This window comes from Megalobrama amblycephala, linkage group LG16 (genome assembly GCF_018812025.1).
Source record: "Megalobrama amblycephala isolate DHTTF-2021 linkage group LG16, ASM1881202v1, whole genome shotgun sequence".
NCBI lineage: Eukaryota > Metazoa > Chordata > Actinopteri > Cypriniformes > Xenocyprididae > Megalobrama > Megalobrama amblycephala.
In genome coordinates this window covers 34,581,797-34,600,431 of record NC_063059.1, presented here as the reverse complement: position 1 = coordinate 34,600,431, position 18,635 = coordinate 34,581,797, and the positions used below count along the sequence as shown (strand labels likewise).

The following is an 18,635-nucleotide window of genomic DNA, read 5'->3' as shown; positions in this document are numbered from 1 at the left end:
TTGCATGTTCCGCATTTTCCAGTGAGGCAGTTAAATTCAGTTCAGTAAACGTGTGCCATTCAAAATTCTTCCTTAAATCTAACATAAATATCAATATTCAATACAGTATAAAAAATAAATAGGCTATTGAATCAAGTTGTCTGAAAACTTGAATGCTGACTGTATATTCAGTTTTAATGCACTAAAATATTTAGATTTATATTTTTAGGCCTACTACATAACATTTCATTTTTATAAAATCAGTTGCTTTTGGGCCTGTAACATAGGGTACTTAAAGTCCTCAGTTTGTGAGGTAATAAATGTGTTAATTTTTCCCCTTCTTGACTTTATAAATATTGTCAGTTCTCTTTTCAACAGTTGACACTTTTCTTTTCAAAGAAAAAAGTCTATTTGATAGATTCATCACAAACACTTGAAGAAAAGCATGACATAAATCTCTCTTCTTTTATTAGTGCATCACTTAAAAATAGATAGCAGCTCAGAACTGCAGGCACATAACTGAAAAAGAAATGTATAAAAAGCATCAGATTTCCTCAACAATCTTCAAAACATTTGTGAATATTCATCACTATAATCAATGTAAAGCAAAAAATACACTCATTCTGCATTTTGCAAGATTGATAACTCAATACTTGAGCACAAAAGCTCTTTTTTTCAAAACTTTCTTTTTTTAATAACATAGATTTGATAAATAATTATTTAAAAAATGTAAACTTTATGATCAGACATATCAGTGTTTTGTGTTCTTGTTATTTGCATTTCAAAAGATCTGGAGTGCAGAAACAGTTTATAGGGACATTATTGTGGTTTTTCCTATTTAATATTTGAAACTATTCTACAGAATTGGTGCAAACTGCTGTCCCACAACCAAAAACACATTTAAAAAGCATTAAGTATTCTGATTTTAGATGTTTACTAAGATCCTTCTATTATCTATTGAATGCCACAATAAAATTTAAAATATCAGTAAGCTTAATATATATATATATATATATAATAATAATTTATTGGGTACTTTCAATTGGGAGGTGGCTGTCCTGAACCCTAACCCCTAAATTTCAACTTGTGAAAATATTGTTGTTCTTAAAAATACATTTTTGATTTTTTTTAAAAAAAAAGTGAAGCTAAAAAAATAAATATTTATTTTAGATTTTATTTCAAAATCATGAAACTTTATGTAAAAAAATGTGTCCCACATTTTCATGTCACTACTGAAACAGTGAATGTTTTAGTTCATTGGCTGAGACTGATTTAACCACACTTCTACATTTTTGATCAGGAAATATTCCTGTGTCCCTCCCTCTCATAGCCTCTTTCATAGTAGATCCCATGATTTTGATTTAAATGTGTTCAAAAGTCTGAAAATCTGTGTGTAACTTTAAGGAACATCACTACCAAACACCTTTTTTCTGCATTTAAGCACTTTTTTGGGGGGTTATTTGATAAAATTTAGTTTTTGTGTGTGTACAACTGTTCAGAACTGTGCTAGCTAACCATGTACCGATTAGCATCTTTGAGCTGGACTCAAAAGTTTCTAAAATTGTCACTACCAAAACAGTCACTACCGAAACGGCATCGTTTTTTGGGTGTTATTCCATAAAATTTAGTTTTTATGTTTGTACAACTGTTCAGAACTGTGCTAGCTAACCATGTGCTGATTAGTATCTTTGAGCTGGACTCAAAAGGATCAAAAATTGTCACTACCGAAACATGTCTTCATTGTTTTGGTAGTGACAAAAGGGAACAATCATTTATTTGGGGAAAAATAAGCAAAACTTTAGTACAGTTATGCAAATCATTAGTATTTTAGTATGTTTTAGTATGCGAGTTAAAATTCTATAAGATGTGGTCGCTACCGAAAATGTGTAGTCACAACCGAAACATGGGATGTTTTATCAAAAATAAAGTATATTGAATTATCAACTAAGATGCTTTTATAGTGTTTGGTTCAATATATGTTCAAACTAATGAATCCTTAACTTTGAAATAAGTATGATAAACATTATGCCTTTTACAAAGAAAGATTGGATTCAAAATACAACTAATCTCATAAATTACACTTGAAATATTGTTCAAATTATAATTGTTATTGATTTACCTGTGAAAATATATTTACAAGGAAGATGTAAACAAAATCTTAATAGGTCAATGTAACCCTTCTTATTAAATTATTTATTTTTGTGTTTTGGTAGTGACAATTTTGGGGAGAGGAAAAATATTCCAAAACTTTCTGAAAATACAATATGAGAATTAACTGCACAATTACTAGAAATGTGTACCTTGGATATTATACAATTTGTATACATAAATTTGTGGAAAAGGACAATTTTTTTTCAAGACGTTTGCAATTCTGACTTTGGACAGCCCATATATGAGATTTTAGATGATTAAGATGTCAGTGATCCTATTTATCTCCATATCTCCTCATTCCTGATCCTGTTTATCTCCTCAGGTTAAGTCAACTGTTCCACAGGCCTCATCTGAACATCACCAATCTAGAGAGAAGGAAGGAAAAAACAATTACATGAAATCTTCCTAGAAAATACACTGCAGAAAATTCCCACTGCAGCTCAAGCGGACTGTGTATTTGTATATATGAACAATCTCAGCAATAATTTACAGCACAACAGTTTTCTCCAGTGATGGATGATGCTTACTTGAACATGAGGAGGAGCACTGAGGACATACACCACTGCGTTCGCTATGTCATCTGCTTGCAGACACTGTAAATAACATTTAGATATTTAAAGGTGTAAACAATAATGTACAACATATTGTATAAACAGGAATCAGGATTTGTCTATACCTTTATACTTTTGTACAAAGCTGCAGCCTTTTCTTGGTTTTGACTAAAGAGCCGGTAGGTTAACTCTGTCTCCACTAAACCTGGAGATATACACTGTTAAAGAAAGAGCAATCTTAAAGTCTTAGAACAGACACACAATCATTTTACCTAAATAAAGTGTTCATCCAAAACAATTCTTGTTCATTCTGCTCTTACTGTGGCACGTATGTGGGTTTTGGCCTCGCGTAACTCTTGCCGCAGACCTTCAGTCAGAGCAGTCACGGCATATTTGCTGGCGGTGTAGAAGTGTATATTGGCGTAGTTAACGACCCGGTGTCCACTCATGCTAAAACACCAAGATATGTAAGGATGTTTTTTTGCCTCAGCACAGGTTTGAATTTGAATACATGCGAAAAGGTCAAATAAAACATTCTTGTACCTGTTAATATTAATGATATGGCCATCATCAATATTTCTTTCCTTCATTGACTGGTAAGCCTCACGGACGCACACTGACAGGCCAATGACATTCACCTGAAAAAAAGTAAAAAAAAAAAAATATTTCATGAAATGGTTTATAGTCTGAGAAGTTGAACAACTTGCTTGACTCGGTAAACCGAGATTCCTTTCTTTTTTAAATCCAACAATTAAGACATTTTGGAGTAAACCAGGTTCTTGGCTGATAAAGCAAAAAAGTAGTTAATAGCACAAAAAATAGGTTATATATGTGTTTTTCAACAGTTTAATAACAATACATAGAGAAAACAGTTGGTTTTAATAGCATTTAAACATTGTATTCAAATTATAATTGCAAATTTGTAACTTGTAGTTCAAGTTCGTAGGGAAGGAAGAGGACAGGGTCGACTTTGACTGCTGACTGAGTTTTTATTTCAATAACAAGATGTCCAAACAAAAGTCTGTGCAACGCACAATAAACAATCCACATCCACAGACGGGATTCACTCCAGTAGTGCTCTCCAGCTCAGTCCCAGTGTCTCTCAGTCAGTAGTCTCTCTCTCTCTCTCACACTCCTGCTTCTCCTGGTGTTTTATCCTGTCTCCGTGCCAATTACTGGAATTAGAAACAGGTGTTCGTGATTTACAATTAACTCACTCCCGACTCTCTCTCCTGCTGCAGACTTCACTGAACCACGCCCTCCCTGCCACATACCCCCACCGCCCGACTCAGGCTGGGGAGCCATCTGGCCTGCAGCCCCCCCCCATTTCTGGAGAGGAAATCGGCCACAGCCATCTGAACACCCGGCCTGTGGACCACCTTGAACTTAAAAGGCCGTAAAGCCAGATACCCACGAGTGATCCGCGCGTTGGTATCCTTCATGCGGTGGAGCCACTGCAGGGGAGCGTGATCCGAACAGAGGGTGAATTCCCGTCCCAGGAGATAATAGCGGAGGGTGAGGATGGCCCACCTGATGGCAAGACACTCCTTCTCCACGGTGCTGTACTTAGCTTCTCTCTTAGAGAGCTTACGGCTAATGTACAGCACCGGCCGTTCCTCCCCCTCTATCTCCTGGGACAGGACAGCACCCAGCCCCCTGTCTGACGCATCAGTCTGCAACAAAAAAGGGAGAGAAAAATCAGGAAAGTGAAGCAATGGCCCGCCACATAGAGCAGCCTTCACCTGGGTAAAGGCCTGTTGGCACAGCTCCGTCCACTGGACCGTATCTGGTGCCTCCTTTTCAGTTAGATCAGTCAACGGGCTGATGAGGTCCAAATAATTAGGTACAAACCTTCTATAATATCCCGCCAGCCCAACTGTCTAACCTCCTTTTTGGTCTTAGGGCGCGGACAGGTCGCAATCGCTGCTGTCTTATCAATTTGGGGACGCACCTGTCCATGTCCCAAGTGGAAACCCAGATACCTTACTTCCACGCGCCCAATCGCGCACTTCTTCGGGTTGGCCATGAGCCCGGCCCCCCTCAGCGATCTCAGGACGGCCCTCAAATGCTGCACATGCCGCTGACAGTCATTACTGAAGATAATAATATCATCCAGATGAGCAGCAGCATATGCACAATGGGGCCGCAAAATTGTATCCATGAGACGCTGAAAGGTGGCCGGTGCCCCGAACAGCCCGAACGGAAGAGTAACAAATTGGTGTAATCCAAACGGCGTCGTGAAAGCTGTCTTTTCTTTGGATAATGGCGACAAGGGGATCTGCCAATATCCCTTTGTTAAGTCCAATGTCGAATAAAAGTGAGCCGTACCGAGCCGGTCAAGCAATTCGTCCACCCGTGGCATTGGATACGCGTCGAATTTCGACACAGCGTTCACCTTGCGGTAATCCACACAGAACCGAACTGAGCCGTCCGTTTTGGGAACCAAAACTATCGGGCTCGCCCAGTTACTGCTGGATTCTTCTATTACCCCCATTTCAAGCATCGCTCCTAATTCTTCCTGAACTACTTTTTTCTTGTGTTCAGGTAAGCGATATGGCCGGCTGCGAACCACCACGCCAGGCTATGTCTTGATATGGTGCTGAATAGGGCTGCACGATTAATCGCATGAGATTGTCATGCGTGTCTCATCAGTAAAGCCGGTTCTGTGATTAGCGGTAAATGTCCATCACCTTCTTTCAAATGGAGCGGCACTTAATATACAGAGCCGTAGTTCGCGGACAAGCTACGCAATATTGTGTTCATAATCGAAGCCGATTCATCTGCGATTATGAACGCGATATTGCATAGCTTGTCCGCGAACTACGGCTCTGTATATTAAGTGCCGCTCCATTTGAAAGCAGGTGATGGACATTTACCGCTAATCACAGAACCGGCTTTACTGATGAGACACGCATGACAATCTCATGCGATTAATCGTGCAGCCCTAGTGCTGAATGAGATTTGTACGACCAGGTAGGGGAGAAAACACGTCAGCAAACTCTGCCTGTAATTTGGTTAAATCAATGAGCTGGGAGGGCGAGAGATGATCTCTTTTGGCGTCTTCCTGTACGAATTTACGAATCATTGTTTTAAGCGTGCGATTAAAACGTTCGACCAGCCCGTCCGTTTGTGGGTGAAAGACGCTGGTACGAATCGATTTAATGCCCAATAATTCATAAAGTTCGCGTAACGTCCGTGACATAAACGCCGTGCCCTGATCAGTGAGGATTTCCTTGGGAATCCCCACTCGGGAGATTAAAGAAAACAGTGTGTCAGCAACACTCTTAGCGGAAATGTTGCGGAGAGCCACTGCTTCGGGATATCGTGTTGCATAATCCACAATGACTAATGCAAAACAATGTCCTCGTGCTGATCGCTCTAATGGCCTGATGAGGTCCATGCCAATTCTCTCGAAGGGGACCTGCATTAATGGGAGGGGGCGCAAAGGCGCTTTTGGGGTGGCCGGTGGGTTTATCAACTGACATTCACGACAAGCCACGCACCACCTGCGCACATTCTCGTGAATGCCCGGCCAAAAAAATCGGGTCATGAGGCGATTTAGTGTCATCACCTGTCCTAAATGATCAGCCATTGGATTAGAATGAGCCGCTTGAAAAAGCATTTCCCTGCGGCTCCTAGGAACTAACAACTGGGTTGTACCTTCTTTTGTCTGAGCGTCTTGGGTCACTCGATACAACCTATTTTTTATAATTGCAAAATATGGATAAGTAAGCGGTTGTCCAGGATGGAGAGGCTAACCGTCGATGGTAGTGACCTGTTCAAACGCACGTTTCAGCGTCTCATCCTGAGACTGCTCCAGGGGAAAATCATCGCGCTCCGAGAGAATAAGTCTCTCAATTTCGCTCTGTTCCCCTGAGGCAGTACCCAGTGGTCCCGGTTCAGTCTCTCCCGCCTGCACACTCGCGTTCCTCTCCGGTGCATTTTTTCCCCAAGAGGCATCCGTACATAAAGCCCCCAATAATTCAGTAAACGCTGGCCAATTGGTTCCCAAAATTAACAGATGCCGGAGGTGCGGGTTAACTGCCACCTCAACACTATGCTTTTGACCCCTGAATTGAATAATAACTGGCACCATAGGATATTCCACCATATCCCTGTGCACACACCGCACCCTAACCATGCGGCTTGTATCCAATGCCCCGGACGAAATCAGGCTTTGATGAACGGAGGTTTGGTTACAACCTGAGTCCACCAAAGCCTGATAGGTACCCCCTTGATACTCACAGGTATTTGGTACCGGCCAGCTTGACCAGGGGCAGTCTGCGGGTCGTCCGGGACCCGGATCATTGTCCCCACCTCAATGACAGGAGACATGTCCACGAAATGCTCCGGGTCCCCGCAACACCAACAGACCGGCCCAGACCTACCCGCCGCTCTCGTGGCAGAGAGTGGGTTAAATTGTTGGCGCGGAGAGAGGGGTGAAAAGCCCGACAGCAGACCCCGGGCGGAACACGAGGCGGGCCGGGCGGACGAGACCTGGGGAGAGGGACAGGTCTAGAGAGAGAGAGGGGAACAGAAGGAGAGAGAGAGATTGATGGTAAAAATTCGCCGACCCCTGGGCGCCACCATATGGTCCTCTGCCAGATGGATAGCCGAATCCAGCGACATGGGCCGGTGGCACTGGACCCACTCGGCCGTTTTCTTCGGAAGCCGAGTGGTAAACTGTTCCAGTACCACCCGATCGATGACTTGCTTCACGTCGCTTCCGTCAGCCAGCAGCCATTTGCGGCAGGAGTCCCGGAGCTGTTGGGCCATCAGGAATGGCCGGCCGGACTCCCCCAGCCCCAATGAGCGGAAGCAACGTAGGATGGCCCGCTTGAGATCGTCGAAGACCAGGAGGTTCTGTACAGGGAGCTGCTGCGCTGCCACCTGCACTTCTCCTGATAACAGGGGGATCAGGCGCACCGGCCACTCCCTCCGGGGCCACCCAGAAGCCTCCGCCGATCTTTCAAATAAGTCCATGAAGGCCTCTGGGTTATCTTGTGGCCCCATTTTGTTCAGTGGCAGGTGGGTGGGCGCAGCGAGTGTGCTGGTGGTCTTAGCACGAACCTCCTGGTCAATCCAGCTCCGGAACCTCTCGCTTGTCTTTCTGCTGGACCAGTATGATGGCCTCAAAGCGGCGCTCCTGATCCGTACGCAGGTCCAGCAGGGCTTGATGATGTTCCTGTTGCATGACCGCAAGGGATGAGATGATCTCCGCAAATGGCTGGGCAGAGGTCGAGTGCATGGCGGCGACTCCCTTCTTCCTTCCCGGGTTTCGGCACCAGTGTAACAAGTTCAAGTTCGTAGGGAAGGAAGAGGACAGGGTCGACTTTGACTGCTGACTGAGTTTTTATTTCAATAACAAGATGTCCAAACAAAAGTCTGTGCAACGCACAATAAACAATCCACATCCACAGATGGGCTTCACTCCAGTAGTGCTCTCCAGCTCAGTCCCAGTGTCTCTCAGTCAGCAGTCCCTCTCTCTCTCTCACACTCCTCCTTCTCCTGGTGTTTTATCCTGTCTCCGTGCCAATTACTGGAATTAGAAACAGGTGTTCATGATTTACAATTAACCCACTCACTCACCACGCATCTCCCGACTCTCTCTCCTGCTGCAGACTTCACTGAACCACGCCCTCCCTGCCACAAAATTATATTGTGGTTCACTTTTATAAACTGGCGCATACAACAAACTGGATGTGGACATGAATTTACAATAAAAACCCTTAAAGGGATAGTTCATCCAAAAATGAAAATTACTCCCCCTCAAGCTGTTCCAAACTCATGAGTTTCTTTCTTCTGTTGAACGCAAAGGAAGATATTGTGAAGAATGTTGATAACCATAGCATTTTTTTCCTACTATGGAAGTCAATGGCTATCGTCAACTGTTTGGTTACCAACATTCTTTGAAATATCTTCCTTTGTGTTCAACAGAAGAAAGAAACTCATACAAGGTGAGTAAATTATAACAAAATTAAAATTTTTGGGTGAACTATCCCTTTAATAATAAATGTAACAAAAAAAAAAAAACATAATATGCATGCCGTGATGTCAGAGAGCAATGAACAGAAATGAATCACTGAATGGCTTTAAGTCGCTAGTCATTTACTTACATCCATCATGTTCTTCCAGCCACTGGTTTTACCACTCAATAGAGGCTCTGGAAGAGCCAAACCAGCATTATTAATGCACACGTCAATGCCCTGATGTTGAACTTTGATCCAGGAAAACATGGATAACACTTCGTCCTCTACAGACAGATCACATTTATATGGGAACAGATTGCCACTGAATCCACTACTGACACATTCTGCTGCCAAATTCTGCAAGACAAAAAAAACCACGCGATTCTTCAACTTGTTAGTAGGCCTTCATTTACTTCTCGTAAGCAGTGAACCGTAGTGCTGTTTGCTCATTAACAGTAGATTACCTCTATTTGGTGTAGATTTCTGGCACACCCAACCACCTTCATGCCATGCTGCACAAGAGACTTGACGATTGCAGCTCCGATTCCCACTGAAGCACCAGTGACAAGAGCAACCCTGCCTTTCCAGCGATCCATGTTACAAGTTACTCTTAGGAAGATCAAGTGCTGGACAGCTGACTGTACAGTCACACTTTTGTGCAGTGATGATCAGGGGGTTGCCAGGTCCAGTAAAGCTTTCCGGCCCAAAGTTGTTTTAAAACCTGCACTCCGACAACTGCTGGATTTTCCACCCAGGACTTCGCAGTACACGTTTAGCATTGTTTTTTTGTTTTGTTTTTTACCCGTTTCCCGCTCCATTTATCTGATTTGTGTATATTATATGGTTTATTTTATTTGATACTTCATCTTAGAATTATGCATAGAACTTATTACAATGCTTTTTCATTTTTCACAGTCTTTTTGATAGTCTACATCTTAAATTACATTTTCTTTTAAATGGAAAATTCCTAAAGTTCCCACTTCCTCTCTCTTTTTGGTTGCCAGATATTCAATACCAATATCAAATCACCCAACTTGGCATGTCAATGAATAATCTGTCTTCAGAGAATCTGGCCAATGAAAACAATTCCTTTTTATCCCATACAACTATAACAGGTGCAATAAAATCTACAGTAAGTTGAAAGTGTTCAGGATATAAAATTTTCACAGGCTTAGTTATTCATTATACATTGAAATAAACAATTATCAATGAATAATTGTTTGTTCATCTGTTTTACAATTTGGACTGAACAATTGGACCTACCAATACAGAAAAACAAGTATACAGTAACAAATAGGCTTTAAAATAGGATATATATATATATATAGGATAAAATATATATATACTTACATTCTTATAACAGACACAGCTAAATATTGTAGTGTATAAATAGGCTATTGCATCTTGTTTGAAAACTTGAATGCTGACTGTATATTCAGTTTTAATACACTAAAATATTTAGAGGTAATTGTAGGCACGGATAACATGATTATTGGTGGGTTTCACTGAAAAACAACAAAAAATATGCCCACAGTATATCAGTGTTACAAATATAACATTTAATTTTTATAAAAGCAGTCACAAATTCAGTTTATACTTAAAATCATCAGCCATGTTTGTGAGGCAATAAAATGTACAGATTTTTTCCCTCCTTCACTTTATAAATGTTGTCAGTTATTTGTTTAACAGTTAACACTTTTCTTTTTAAAGAAAAAAAAAGGCTATTTGATAGTTTCATCACAAACACTTCATGAAAAGCACGACATAAATCCCTCTTTTTTTATTAGTGCATCACTTAAATAGCAACTCAGAACTGCAGGCACAGAACTGAACAGAAATGTATAAAAAGCATCAGATTTCCTCAACAATCTTCAAAACATTTGTTCATTTGTGAATGTTCATCACTATAATCAATGTAAAGCAAAAAATTACACATTCTGCATTTTGCAAGACTGATAACTCAATACTTGAGCACAAAAGCGCACTTTGCATAATTTATTTTTTCAAAACTTTATTTTTTTAATAACATAGATTTGATTAATATTTAAAAAATGTAAACTTCATGATCAGACATATCAGTGTTCTGTGTTCTTGTTATTTGTATTTCAAAAGATCTGGGGTGCAGAAACAGTTTATAGAGACATTCATGTGGTTTTCCCCATAATATTTGAAACTATATATGAGCCTTTAGGATGATTAAGATGTCAGCGATGCCTGGTCCTGTTTATCTCCTCAGGTTAAGTCAACTGTTCCACAGGTCTCATCAAAATGTCACCAATCTAGAGATGAGGATGGAAAAAACAATTACATGCAGGGACGTGCACAGGGGGGTTGCTCAGGTTGCCCGGGCAACTGCCCATATGCCCTTCTCGACTCACGTTGCCCTTCCGAGGTGGAAAAAAATAAATAAAAAAATAGTACAATGGATGCAGAATTTCACGTAGGCCTAGATAAAAAATAAATAAATAAATAAAAAAATCGCAAAGCCTCATTCACTTCCATATTCGGGCACCCGTCCGAAAGTGAAAGTCAGTAGGGGAAGGGCAAACTCTGTTTACGTGGCTGCAGCGCTGCACGCGACCGGCACCTGAGCTGAGCCTGCATGAGCGGCACTAGAAGGAGATTGTCGCGGTTGTCGGGTGAGACGACTTAACGTTGTCGGAAAGGTGAGTAAGGTTATAATCGTTAACAAAAACGAACGAAAAAAACGAAAACTAGGTGGGAAAAAACATCGTCGTTAACTGAAATAAAAATAAAAATGAGGCATTAGACAAAAAAACGATAACTAACCAAAACTGTAATGTGTGTTTGGCTAAACTAACTAAAATAAAATAAAATTATAGATTAAATGTCCTTAGTTTTCATCTTTGTCAATGTCTTTCATAGAGCAAACGTTCAGCTGTATTTCATTTCCCTGCGTCTCTCACTCGCGCGTCTCTCTCACATACTCGCGTGCGCATACCGCGCCTCCATGAGAACGAGTGTTGGAAGCAAGTTCGCGAAAGGTTGGTATCTCGTGAAAACCTTTACACAATCACACATTAAAAAGTGGTATTAAAATTATTTTTAATTCTGAATATAATTTTGTCAGAGTGCCCTTTTTTTTAGGTCAGAGCAACTGCCCCTCAAAATTCCTGTGCACGTCCCTGATTACATGAAATCTTCCTAGAAACTACACTGCATAAAATTCCCACTGCAGCTCAAGCTCATTGTATATTTGTATGAACAATCTCAGTGATAATTTACAGCACAATAGTTCCATTTCGATACTTCCACTCATACTGCGGATGGGGAAAAACTCCTTTTTCTCCGATTCACTGAAGCCTTTTTCAATAACGCAGTGTAGCTGCATGGCCATTGGTTCGAGCAGTGTAACTTTTTGAACCAATGACGGTGCAGCGGAGCTGCGCAAGCCTATGGTGATGCAGTGTACCGAAGCCCGCCAAACTGGGCAGGGCATCTGGCTATATAAGCAGGCATTTCACTATAGGAAATCAGCCAGCGACGACAGTCATCTCTTCGCTGTTACCAAGACAACTGAATGCCTTCTTGCAGTTGACATGCCTCGCAGCAGATCTGGTTGATCCTCGCCTGCCTGCTTCAGCTTCAGCGCTCAGCGCTTCCCCTGCCGCCATCCAGCGAGTATCTAGAAGAGCAATTTCAGTGGCGTTGTTTCAAATGTTGCGCCACAACTGTGGCAGCGGATCAAGTGTCTTAGCGCCTGCTCTGCTCTAGATTATCGTCGCTCTCAAGCAGGCTATTTTCGAAAAGAGCATATTCCAGCTGGCGTTTGTTCCAAAATGCAGAGCCTCTTAGCGCGTCATTTGCTGGGTCCGCCCCCACAAGCCGCGTTCATTGAGGACGAGGGCTCTCACTTCGAGTGCGCAAGAGCAAGCTCAATTTTGACAGCGCTCAGCTGAATATGACATGACGCTCTCCCCTGACTTAGGTGAGACTCATGGAATATATTCACTCTGAAAGAGCATATCTTTGGTGTTGTTGTAAAATGCAGAGCCTCTCAGCGCATCGCTTGCCAGCTCCTCTCCCGCAAGCCCGCATTCATTTAGGACAAGCGCTCTCACTGTGGGAGCGACCTCAATGCTGACAGCACCCAGCTGAATATGACATGATGCTCTCCCCTGACTCAGGTGAGGCTCATGGAATATAATTACTGAAAGAGCATATTTCTCCGGCGTCTGTTGTAAGATGCCAAGCCTCTGAGCGTGTTGCTTGCTGGCTCCGTCCCCACAAGTTGCGTTCATTGAGTTAGCGTGCTCTCGCTATGTCAGTGCAAGTGCAAGCTCAATGCTGACAGCACTCAGCCAAATATGACATGATGCTCTTCCCTGACTCAGGCAAGACTCTTGGAATATATTCACTCTCAAAGAGCTTATTTCTCTAAAGTGCGAACCTCTATGCATGTCGCTTGCCGGCTCCACCCCCGCAAGTCACATTCATTGCGTTCACAGAGTGCTTTTTCCAGAAAGCAGCTCCTTCCCTCATTTTCCTCTGTTCTTTCACTCAACTGAGATGAAAAACAAAGGTTACAGGGCCAAGTGAACAGGACTAAGTGAGTTTTTCCCAGTCTACACCCGCATGTCTCACTTTTTCTGCAGCAGGGAATTTTCAGGTGCTGCATGCACTTCAGGGCAAGTACCACACTGTCAGTGATCAGCTGAATGTAGCACTGACAGCTCTATGACATGACTAGCTCCCCTATAACTATCAGGTGAGACTCAAGGAATATATTTCTTCTAAAATAGCATTATTTACTGACGCATGTGGTAAAATGCTGAATTTCTGAGTGTGTCACTTGTGGGCCCGCCCCGCAAGCTGCCTCCACTGAAGATGGATGCTCTCACAGGAGTCTTAACTGAAACTCACAGGAGTCTTAACCGTTTTAACTGAAAACTGCCTCTGTTATGCTTTCCACCACCTCATTCAGTTCTGGGTGTTGGAAGCAATGTGTTTGTTGCAAACATTGGGCCTAAACATGTTCAAGTGCCCATGTAGCCTGTTCCCACCTCAGTGAGGGCCAAGGACGCCCATGTCCTACGCTCAAAGGTCTCTGCTGGCGAAGGAGCAATAGAAATGGTTCCCCCGACTCAGAGTGAATCAGGTTTTTACAGCTGTTACTTCCTCATCCCCAAAAAGGATGTCGGCCTCAGGCCCATCCTAGATCTCAGACGCCTGAACCATAACCCTCAAGAGATGGACGTTCAGAATGACAACACTGAAACAGATCCTCACGCAAATATGCCCAGGGGACTGTTTTTTCTCGCTGGACCTGAAAGGTGCATGTTTTCCACATCCAGATAGCCCCCCCATCACAGGCCATCCTTGAGATTCGCCTTCAAGGGAGTGGCATGTCAATATATGTTCCTTCCATTAGAGCTGTCCCCTAGCTCCTCACGCTTTTACAAAGTGCACAGACGCAGCTCTCTCCCCTCTGAGACAGATGGAGATCTGCATCCTGAAATACCTCAATGACTGGCTCATGCTGGCACAGTAGGAAGAAGAGCTACTGTCTCACAGAACTGTGCTCCTCAGCCACCTAGCATGCCTGGGACTCAGAAGTGAACTTTGCCAAGAGCTCACTGTTCCCCAGCCAACATATCTAGTTCCTGGGGGCACCTTTCGACTCAGCCCATATGAGGGCTTCAGTCTCGCCAGAGCACGCTCAGGCCATACAACAGCTTGTGGCTTCCTTCCAACTTGGTCTAGCACTCAAATCATTCCAGAGTTTGCTAGGCCTCATGGCCTCTGTTAGCTGAAACCTCAGGTTCCACCTCACACCTGGCGACATGGTCGCCTGCGTGTCAGGGTGAGCCAGGCCTGCGTGATGGCCCTGGCCCCTGAACAGACCAACTATGGTTCAATCGAGGTGTGCCAAACTGGGAATGGTTTCCAGAAGGGAGGTTGTCTCAACAGATGCGCGGTCTTTCGTCCAGGCGCTTCTTTACGCTGACGGAGCACCTCCTAGAGTGGACACAGCCCAACTTGCGTTCGCTGAGAGCGTCGCATGTTCTGGGCAAGCTGAACCAGGGAGCAGACATGCTGTCTCGAAGCAACGTCCCCTCAGACGAGTGGACGCTCTACCCCCACAGGGTTCTCGAAATTTGGGAGATCTTCGGGAGGACAACTCCTGAAGATCCTCCAGAAGGCAAGTCTCACTGCCCAACCTTCTTTTCGAAGGACAGGGATGCGCTGGCCAAAGACTGGTCCAATCTCCTCCTCTACACTTTTCCCCGCTCTGGGGGAACCAGCCTTTTTTCTCAGAGCTGTCTCAGCTGTTGATAACAGCCCCATGGCCAATCCCCCTGAGACGGGACCTCCTCTCTCAGGCGAACAGGACAATCAGGCACCCCCAGCCCGAGCTGTGGGCTCTGCACCTTTGGCCTCTCGATGGGAGCCTGCTAACCTCCCTGAGAGTATGTTAAATACTATATCTCAGGCTAGAGCTCCGTATACGAGCGGCCTCTATGCCCTGAAAGGTTCAGTCTTCTCCGCCTGTTGTACAGCCTGGAACGAAGACCTGACTTTTTGTGACATATCGTCAGTATTATCATTTCTCCAGGAGCGTTCGGACAAGGGCCTCACTCCCTCCACGCTCAAAGTGTACGTGACAGCCATAGCAGCAAAAATGCCCCCATTGCTGGCCAGTCGGTGGGAAAAAACGGCCTAGTTGTTCGTTTCTTGAGAGGTTGTAGGAGATTAAATCCCCCTCGTCCTCTCACCGTCCCCACCTGGGACCTCTCCACAGTCCTCAGAGCGCTCAAGGGTCCTCCATTTGAACTGCTACGGTCAGCTGACCTTCGGCCCCTCTCACTTAAGACCAATCTGCTACTGGCTCTAGTATTTGTCAAGCATGTAGGCAATTTGCAGGCCATCTCCGTGAGCCCTGCATGTCTCGAATTTGGGTTTAATGACTTGAAGGTTGTCCTGAAACCCAGGCATGGCTACATACCTAACCTGTGCTCTGAATGGAGTTGAGAGCAGTTTATCTCTCTCACAGTGCTACCTACCTTGGGGGACAAGCGTGAGTTGGGTTTACTCTGCCCCGTTAGGGCATTGAGGACGTACATTGAGCGTTCCACGCTCTTTCAGCAGTCAGAACAGCTCTTTGTGTGCTTTGGTGGCCGCACCAAGGGGCTTCTGGTCACAAAGCAGAGACTTTCGCGTTGGATCATTGACGCTATTGCTCTATGGGGCCTGGATTGCCCCATAGGAGTACGAGCCCACTCCACTAGAGGAATAACCTCTTCTTGGGCCTGGTCTAGTGGTGTTTCCATTAAAGACATGTGTGAGGCGGCCGGCTGGTCCTCGCCGTCCATGCTTGTCAGGTTTTATAACCTGGACGTCCCGGCGTTACTTGACGGCTTCTACGTAGCCCATCAATCGTGCTGTTGTTATATGGGAGCCAGCTCCCTTTTTAAGCATGTGTAACTATGAGGGTGCGACGGCTTTGCCTCCCTATGCACCTTTGGTGCCTAAAATAGGTTCAGTCGTTCCCTCCCATGGCACGGCATGATTGAATTCGTTCCCCATCCGCAGTATGAGTGGAAGTATCGAAAGGGAAAGTACTCTGTTATGAAGTATGAGTGGAAGTATCTCAGGAAACCGATGTTATGTTCGTAACTGAGTACGTTTTCTCCAGTGATGGATGATGCTTACTTGAACATGAGGAGGAGCACTTAGGACATACACCACTGCGTTCGCTATGTCATCTGCTTGCAGACACTGTGAATAACATTTAAATATTTAAAAGTGTAAGCAATAATGTACAACATATTGTATAAACAGGAATTGTCTATACCTTTATAATTTTGTAGGCAGCCTCAGCCTTTTCTGGGTTTTGACTAAAGAGCCGGTAGGCAAATTCTGTCTCCACAAAACCAGGAGATATACACTGTTAAAGAAAGAATAATCTTAGTGCCAACAAGTCTTTGGACATGCAATAATCATATTACATAAATAAAGTGTTGATCTGAAGCAGCTCTTACTGTGGCACGTATGTGGGTTTTGGCCTCGCGTAACTCTTGCCGGAGACCTTCAGTCAGAGCAGTCACGGCATATTTGCTGGCAGCGTAAAAGTGTACATCAGCGTTGTTAACGACCCGGTGTCCACTCGTGCTAAAACACCAAGATATTTAAGGATATTGAATGTTTTTGCCTCAGCACAGGTTTGAATTAGAATACAGGCAAAAATGTCTAATAAAACATTCTTGTACCTGTTAATATTAATGATATGGCCATCATCAATATTTCTTTCTTTCATGGACTGGTAAGCCTCACGGACACACACTGACAGGCCAAAGACATTCACCTGAAAAAAAAAAAAACATTTTTATTTCATGAAAAGATTTAGTCTGAGGAGTTCAACAGCTCACTCAGTAAACCTAGATTCATGTCTTTTTTAAAACCAACAATTTGAGTAATCCAGTTTTTTGACTGATAAAGAAAAAAAAATTACTTTAAAAGCCCAACAAACTGGCTATATGTGATCAGAGAAAACAGCTGCTTTTAATAGCATTGTATTTAAACATGCAAATTATAATTGTAAATTTAATTGTAAAAGTAAATCGTTTTTATAAACTGGCGCATACAACAAACTGAACGTGGAGACGTGCATAGTTGGATAGTTCACCCAAAAATGAAAATTACTCCCCCTCAAGTTGTTCCAAACTCATATGAATTTCTTTCTTCTGTTGAACACAAAAGATGTTTTGAAGAATGTCGATAACCAGACAGTTGATGGTAGCTATTTTTTCCTACTATGGAAGTCAATGGCTATCGTCAACTGTTTGGTCACCAACATTCTTTGAAATATCTTCCTTTGTGTTCAACAGAAGAAAGAAACTCATACGAGTTTGGAAAAACATTAAAAGGTGAGTAAATTATAACAAAAATGTTTTATTATTTTTGGGTGAACTATTCCATTTAATAATAAATGTAACAAAAAAACAGCAACATAATATGCACACCGTGATTTCAGAGAGCATGTGATGACGTAAATGAATAATTGACTCGGTCAAAACGGTTCATTGAAAGAACCGATTTGCTGAAATGAATCACTGACTGGCTTTATGGCATCAAGTCGCTATTCATTTACTTACATCCATCATAGTCTTCCAGCCACTGGTTTTACCACTCAATAGAGGCTCTGGAAGAGCCAAACCAGCATTATTAATGCACACGTCAATGCCCTGATGTTGAACTTTGATCCAGGAAAACATGGATAACACTTCGTCCTCTACAGACAGATCACATTTATATGGGAACAGAGTGCCACTGAATCCACTACTGACACATTCTGCTGCCAAATTCTGCAAGACAAAAAAACACGCAATTCTTCAACTTGTTAGTAGGCCTTCATTTACTTCTCGTAAGCAGTGAACCGTAGTGCTGTTTGCTCATTAACAGTAGATTACCTCTATTTGCTGTAGATTTCTGGCACATCCAACCACCTTCATGCCATGCTGCACAAGAGACTTTGCGATTGCAGCTCCGATTCCCACTGAAGCACCAGTGACAAGAGCAACCCTGCCTTTCCAGCGATCCATGTTACAAGTTACTCTTAGGAAGATCAAGTGCTGGACAGCTGACTGTGCAGTCACATTTTTGTGCAGTGATGATCAGGGGGTTGCCAGGTCCAGCAAAGCTTTCCGGCCCAAAGTTGTTTTAAAACCTGCACTCCGACAACTGCTGGATTTTCCACCCAGGACTTCGCAGCATGGGCGTTGGAACCATTGTATGTGGGTGGGACAAGACCCACCCACTTTTTAAGACCAATGATATTGGACCCACTCACTTTTACCATCTAGAGTGCCTCAGGGATGACGCATTTTTGTAGGCAAAATCTGGAAGTGAGTTAGCATTTTAGGACTTCCGGTTCCAACGCCGTCAAGTCTATGGGTTTTTTGAATGGGTTTTTGCTAAATCGCCTGAAATAAGGTCTGTGGTTAACAAAGCCTCTAAATACTTT

The 18,635-nt window shown here is 43.2% G+C and overlaps 1 protein-coding gene across 3 annotated transcripts; it reads right to left on the bottom strand.

The window, feature by feature from the left end:
• Positions 1-418: 418 nt before the first annotated feature.
• LOC125249625 (dehydrogenase/reductase SDR family member 11-like) lies at positions 419-18,379 on the bottom strand. Of its 3 annotated transcripts, none has more exons than XM_048161952.1 (7): positions 18,082-18,379; positions 17,767-17,976; positions 16,882-16,976; positions 16,654-16,783; positions 16,467-16,559; positions 16,325-16,390; positions 419-2,495 (listed from the first exon to the last, which is right to left on the bottom strand). In XM_048161952.1, the coding sequence occupies exons 1-7, from the start codon at positions 18,211-18,213 to the stop codon at positions 2,454-2,456; spliced, it is 768 nt and encodes a 255-aa protein (XP_048017909.1). In that variant the 5' UTR covers positions 18,214-18,379; the 3' UTR covers positions 419-2,453. The 3 variants fall into 3 exon arrangements, with proteins under 3 accessions (XP_048017909.1, XP_048017910.1, XP_048017908.1); XM_048161953.1 differs by lacking the exons at positions 16,325-16,390; positions 16,467-16,559; positions 16,654-16,783; ... (1 more) ...; positions 17,767-17,976; positions 18,082-18,379 and adding exons at positions 2,658-2,723; positions 2,807-2,899; positions 3,002-3,131; ... (1 more) ...; positions 8,798-9,007; positions 9,115-9,250; XM_048161951.1 differs by lacking the exon at positions 419-2,495 and adding an exon at positions 10,645-10,929 and having other exon boundaries at positions 18,082-18,377.
• Between the last annotated feature and the right edge of the window lie 256 nt (positions 18,380-18,635).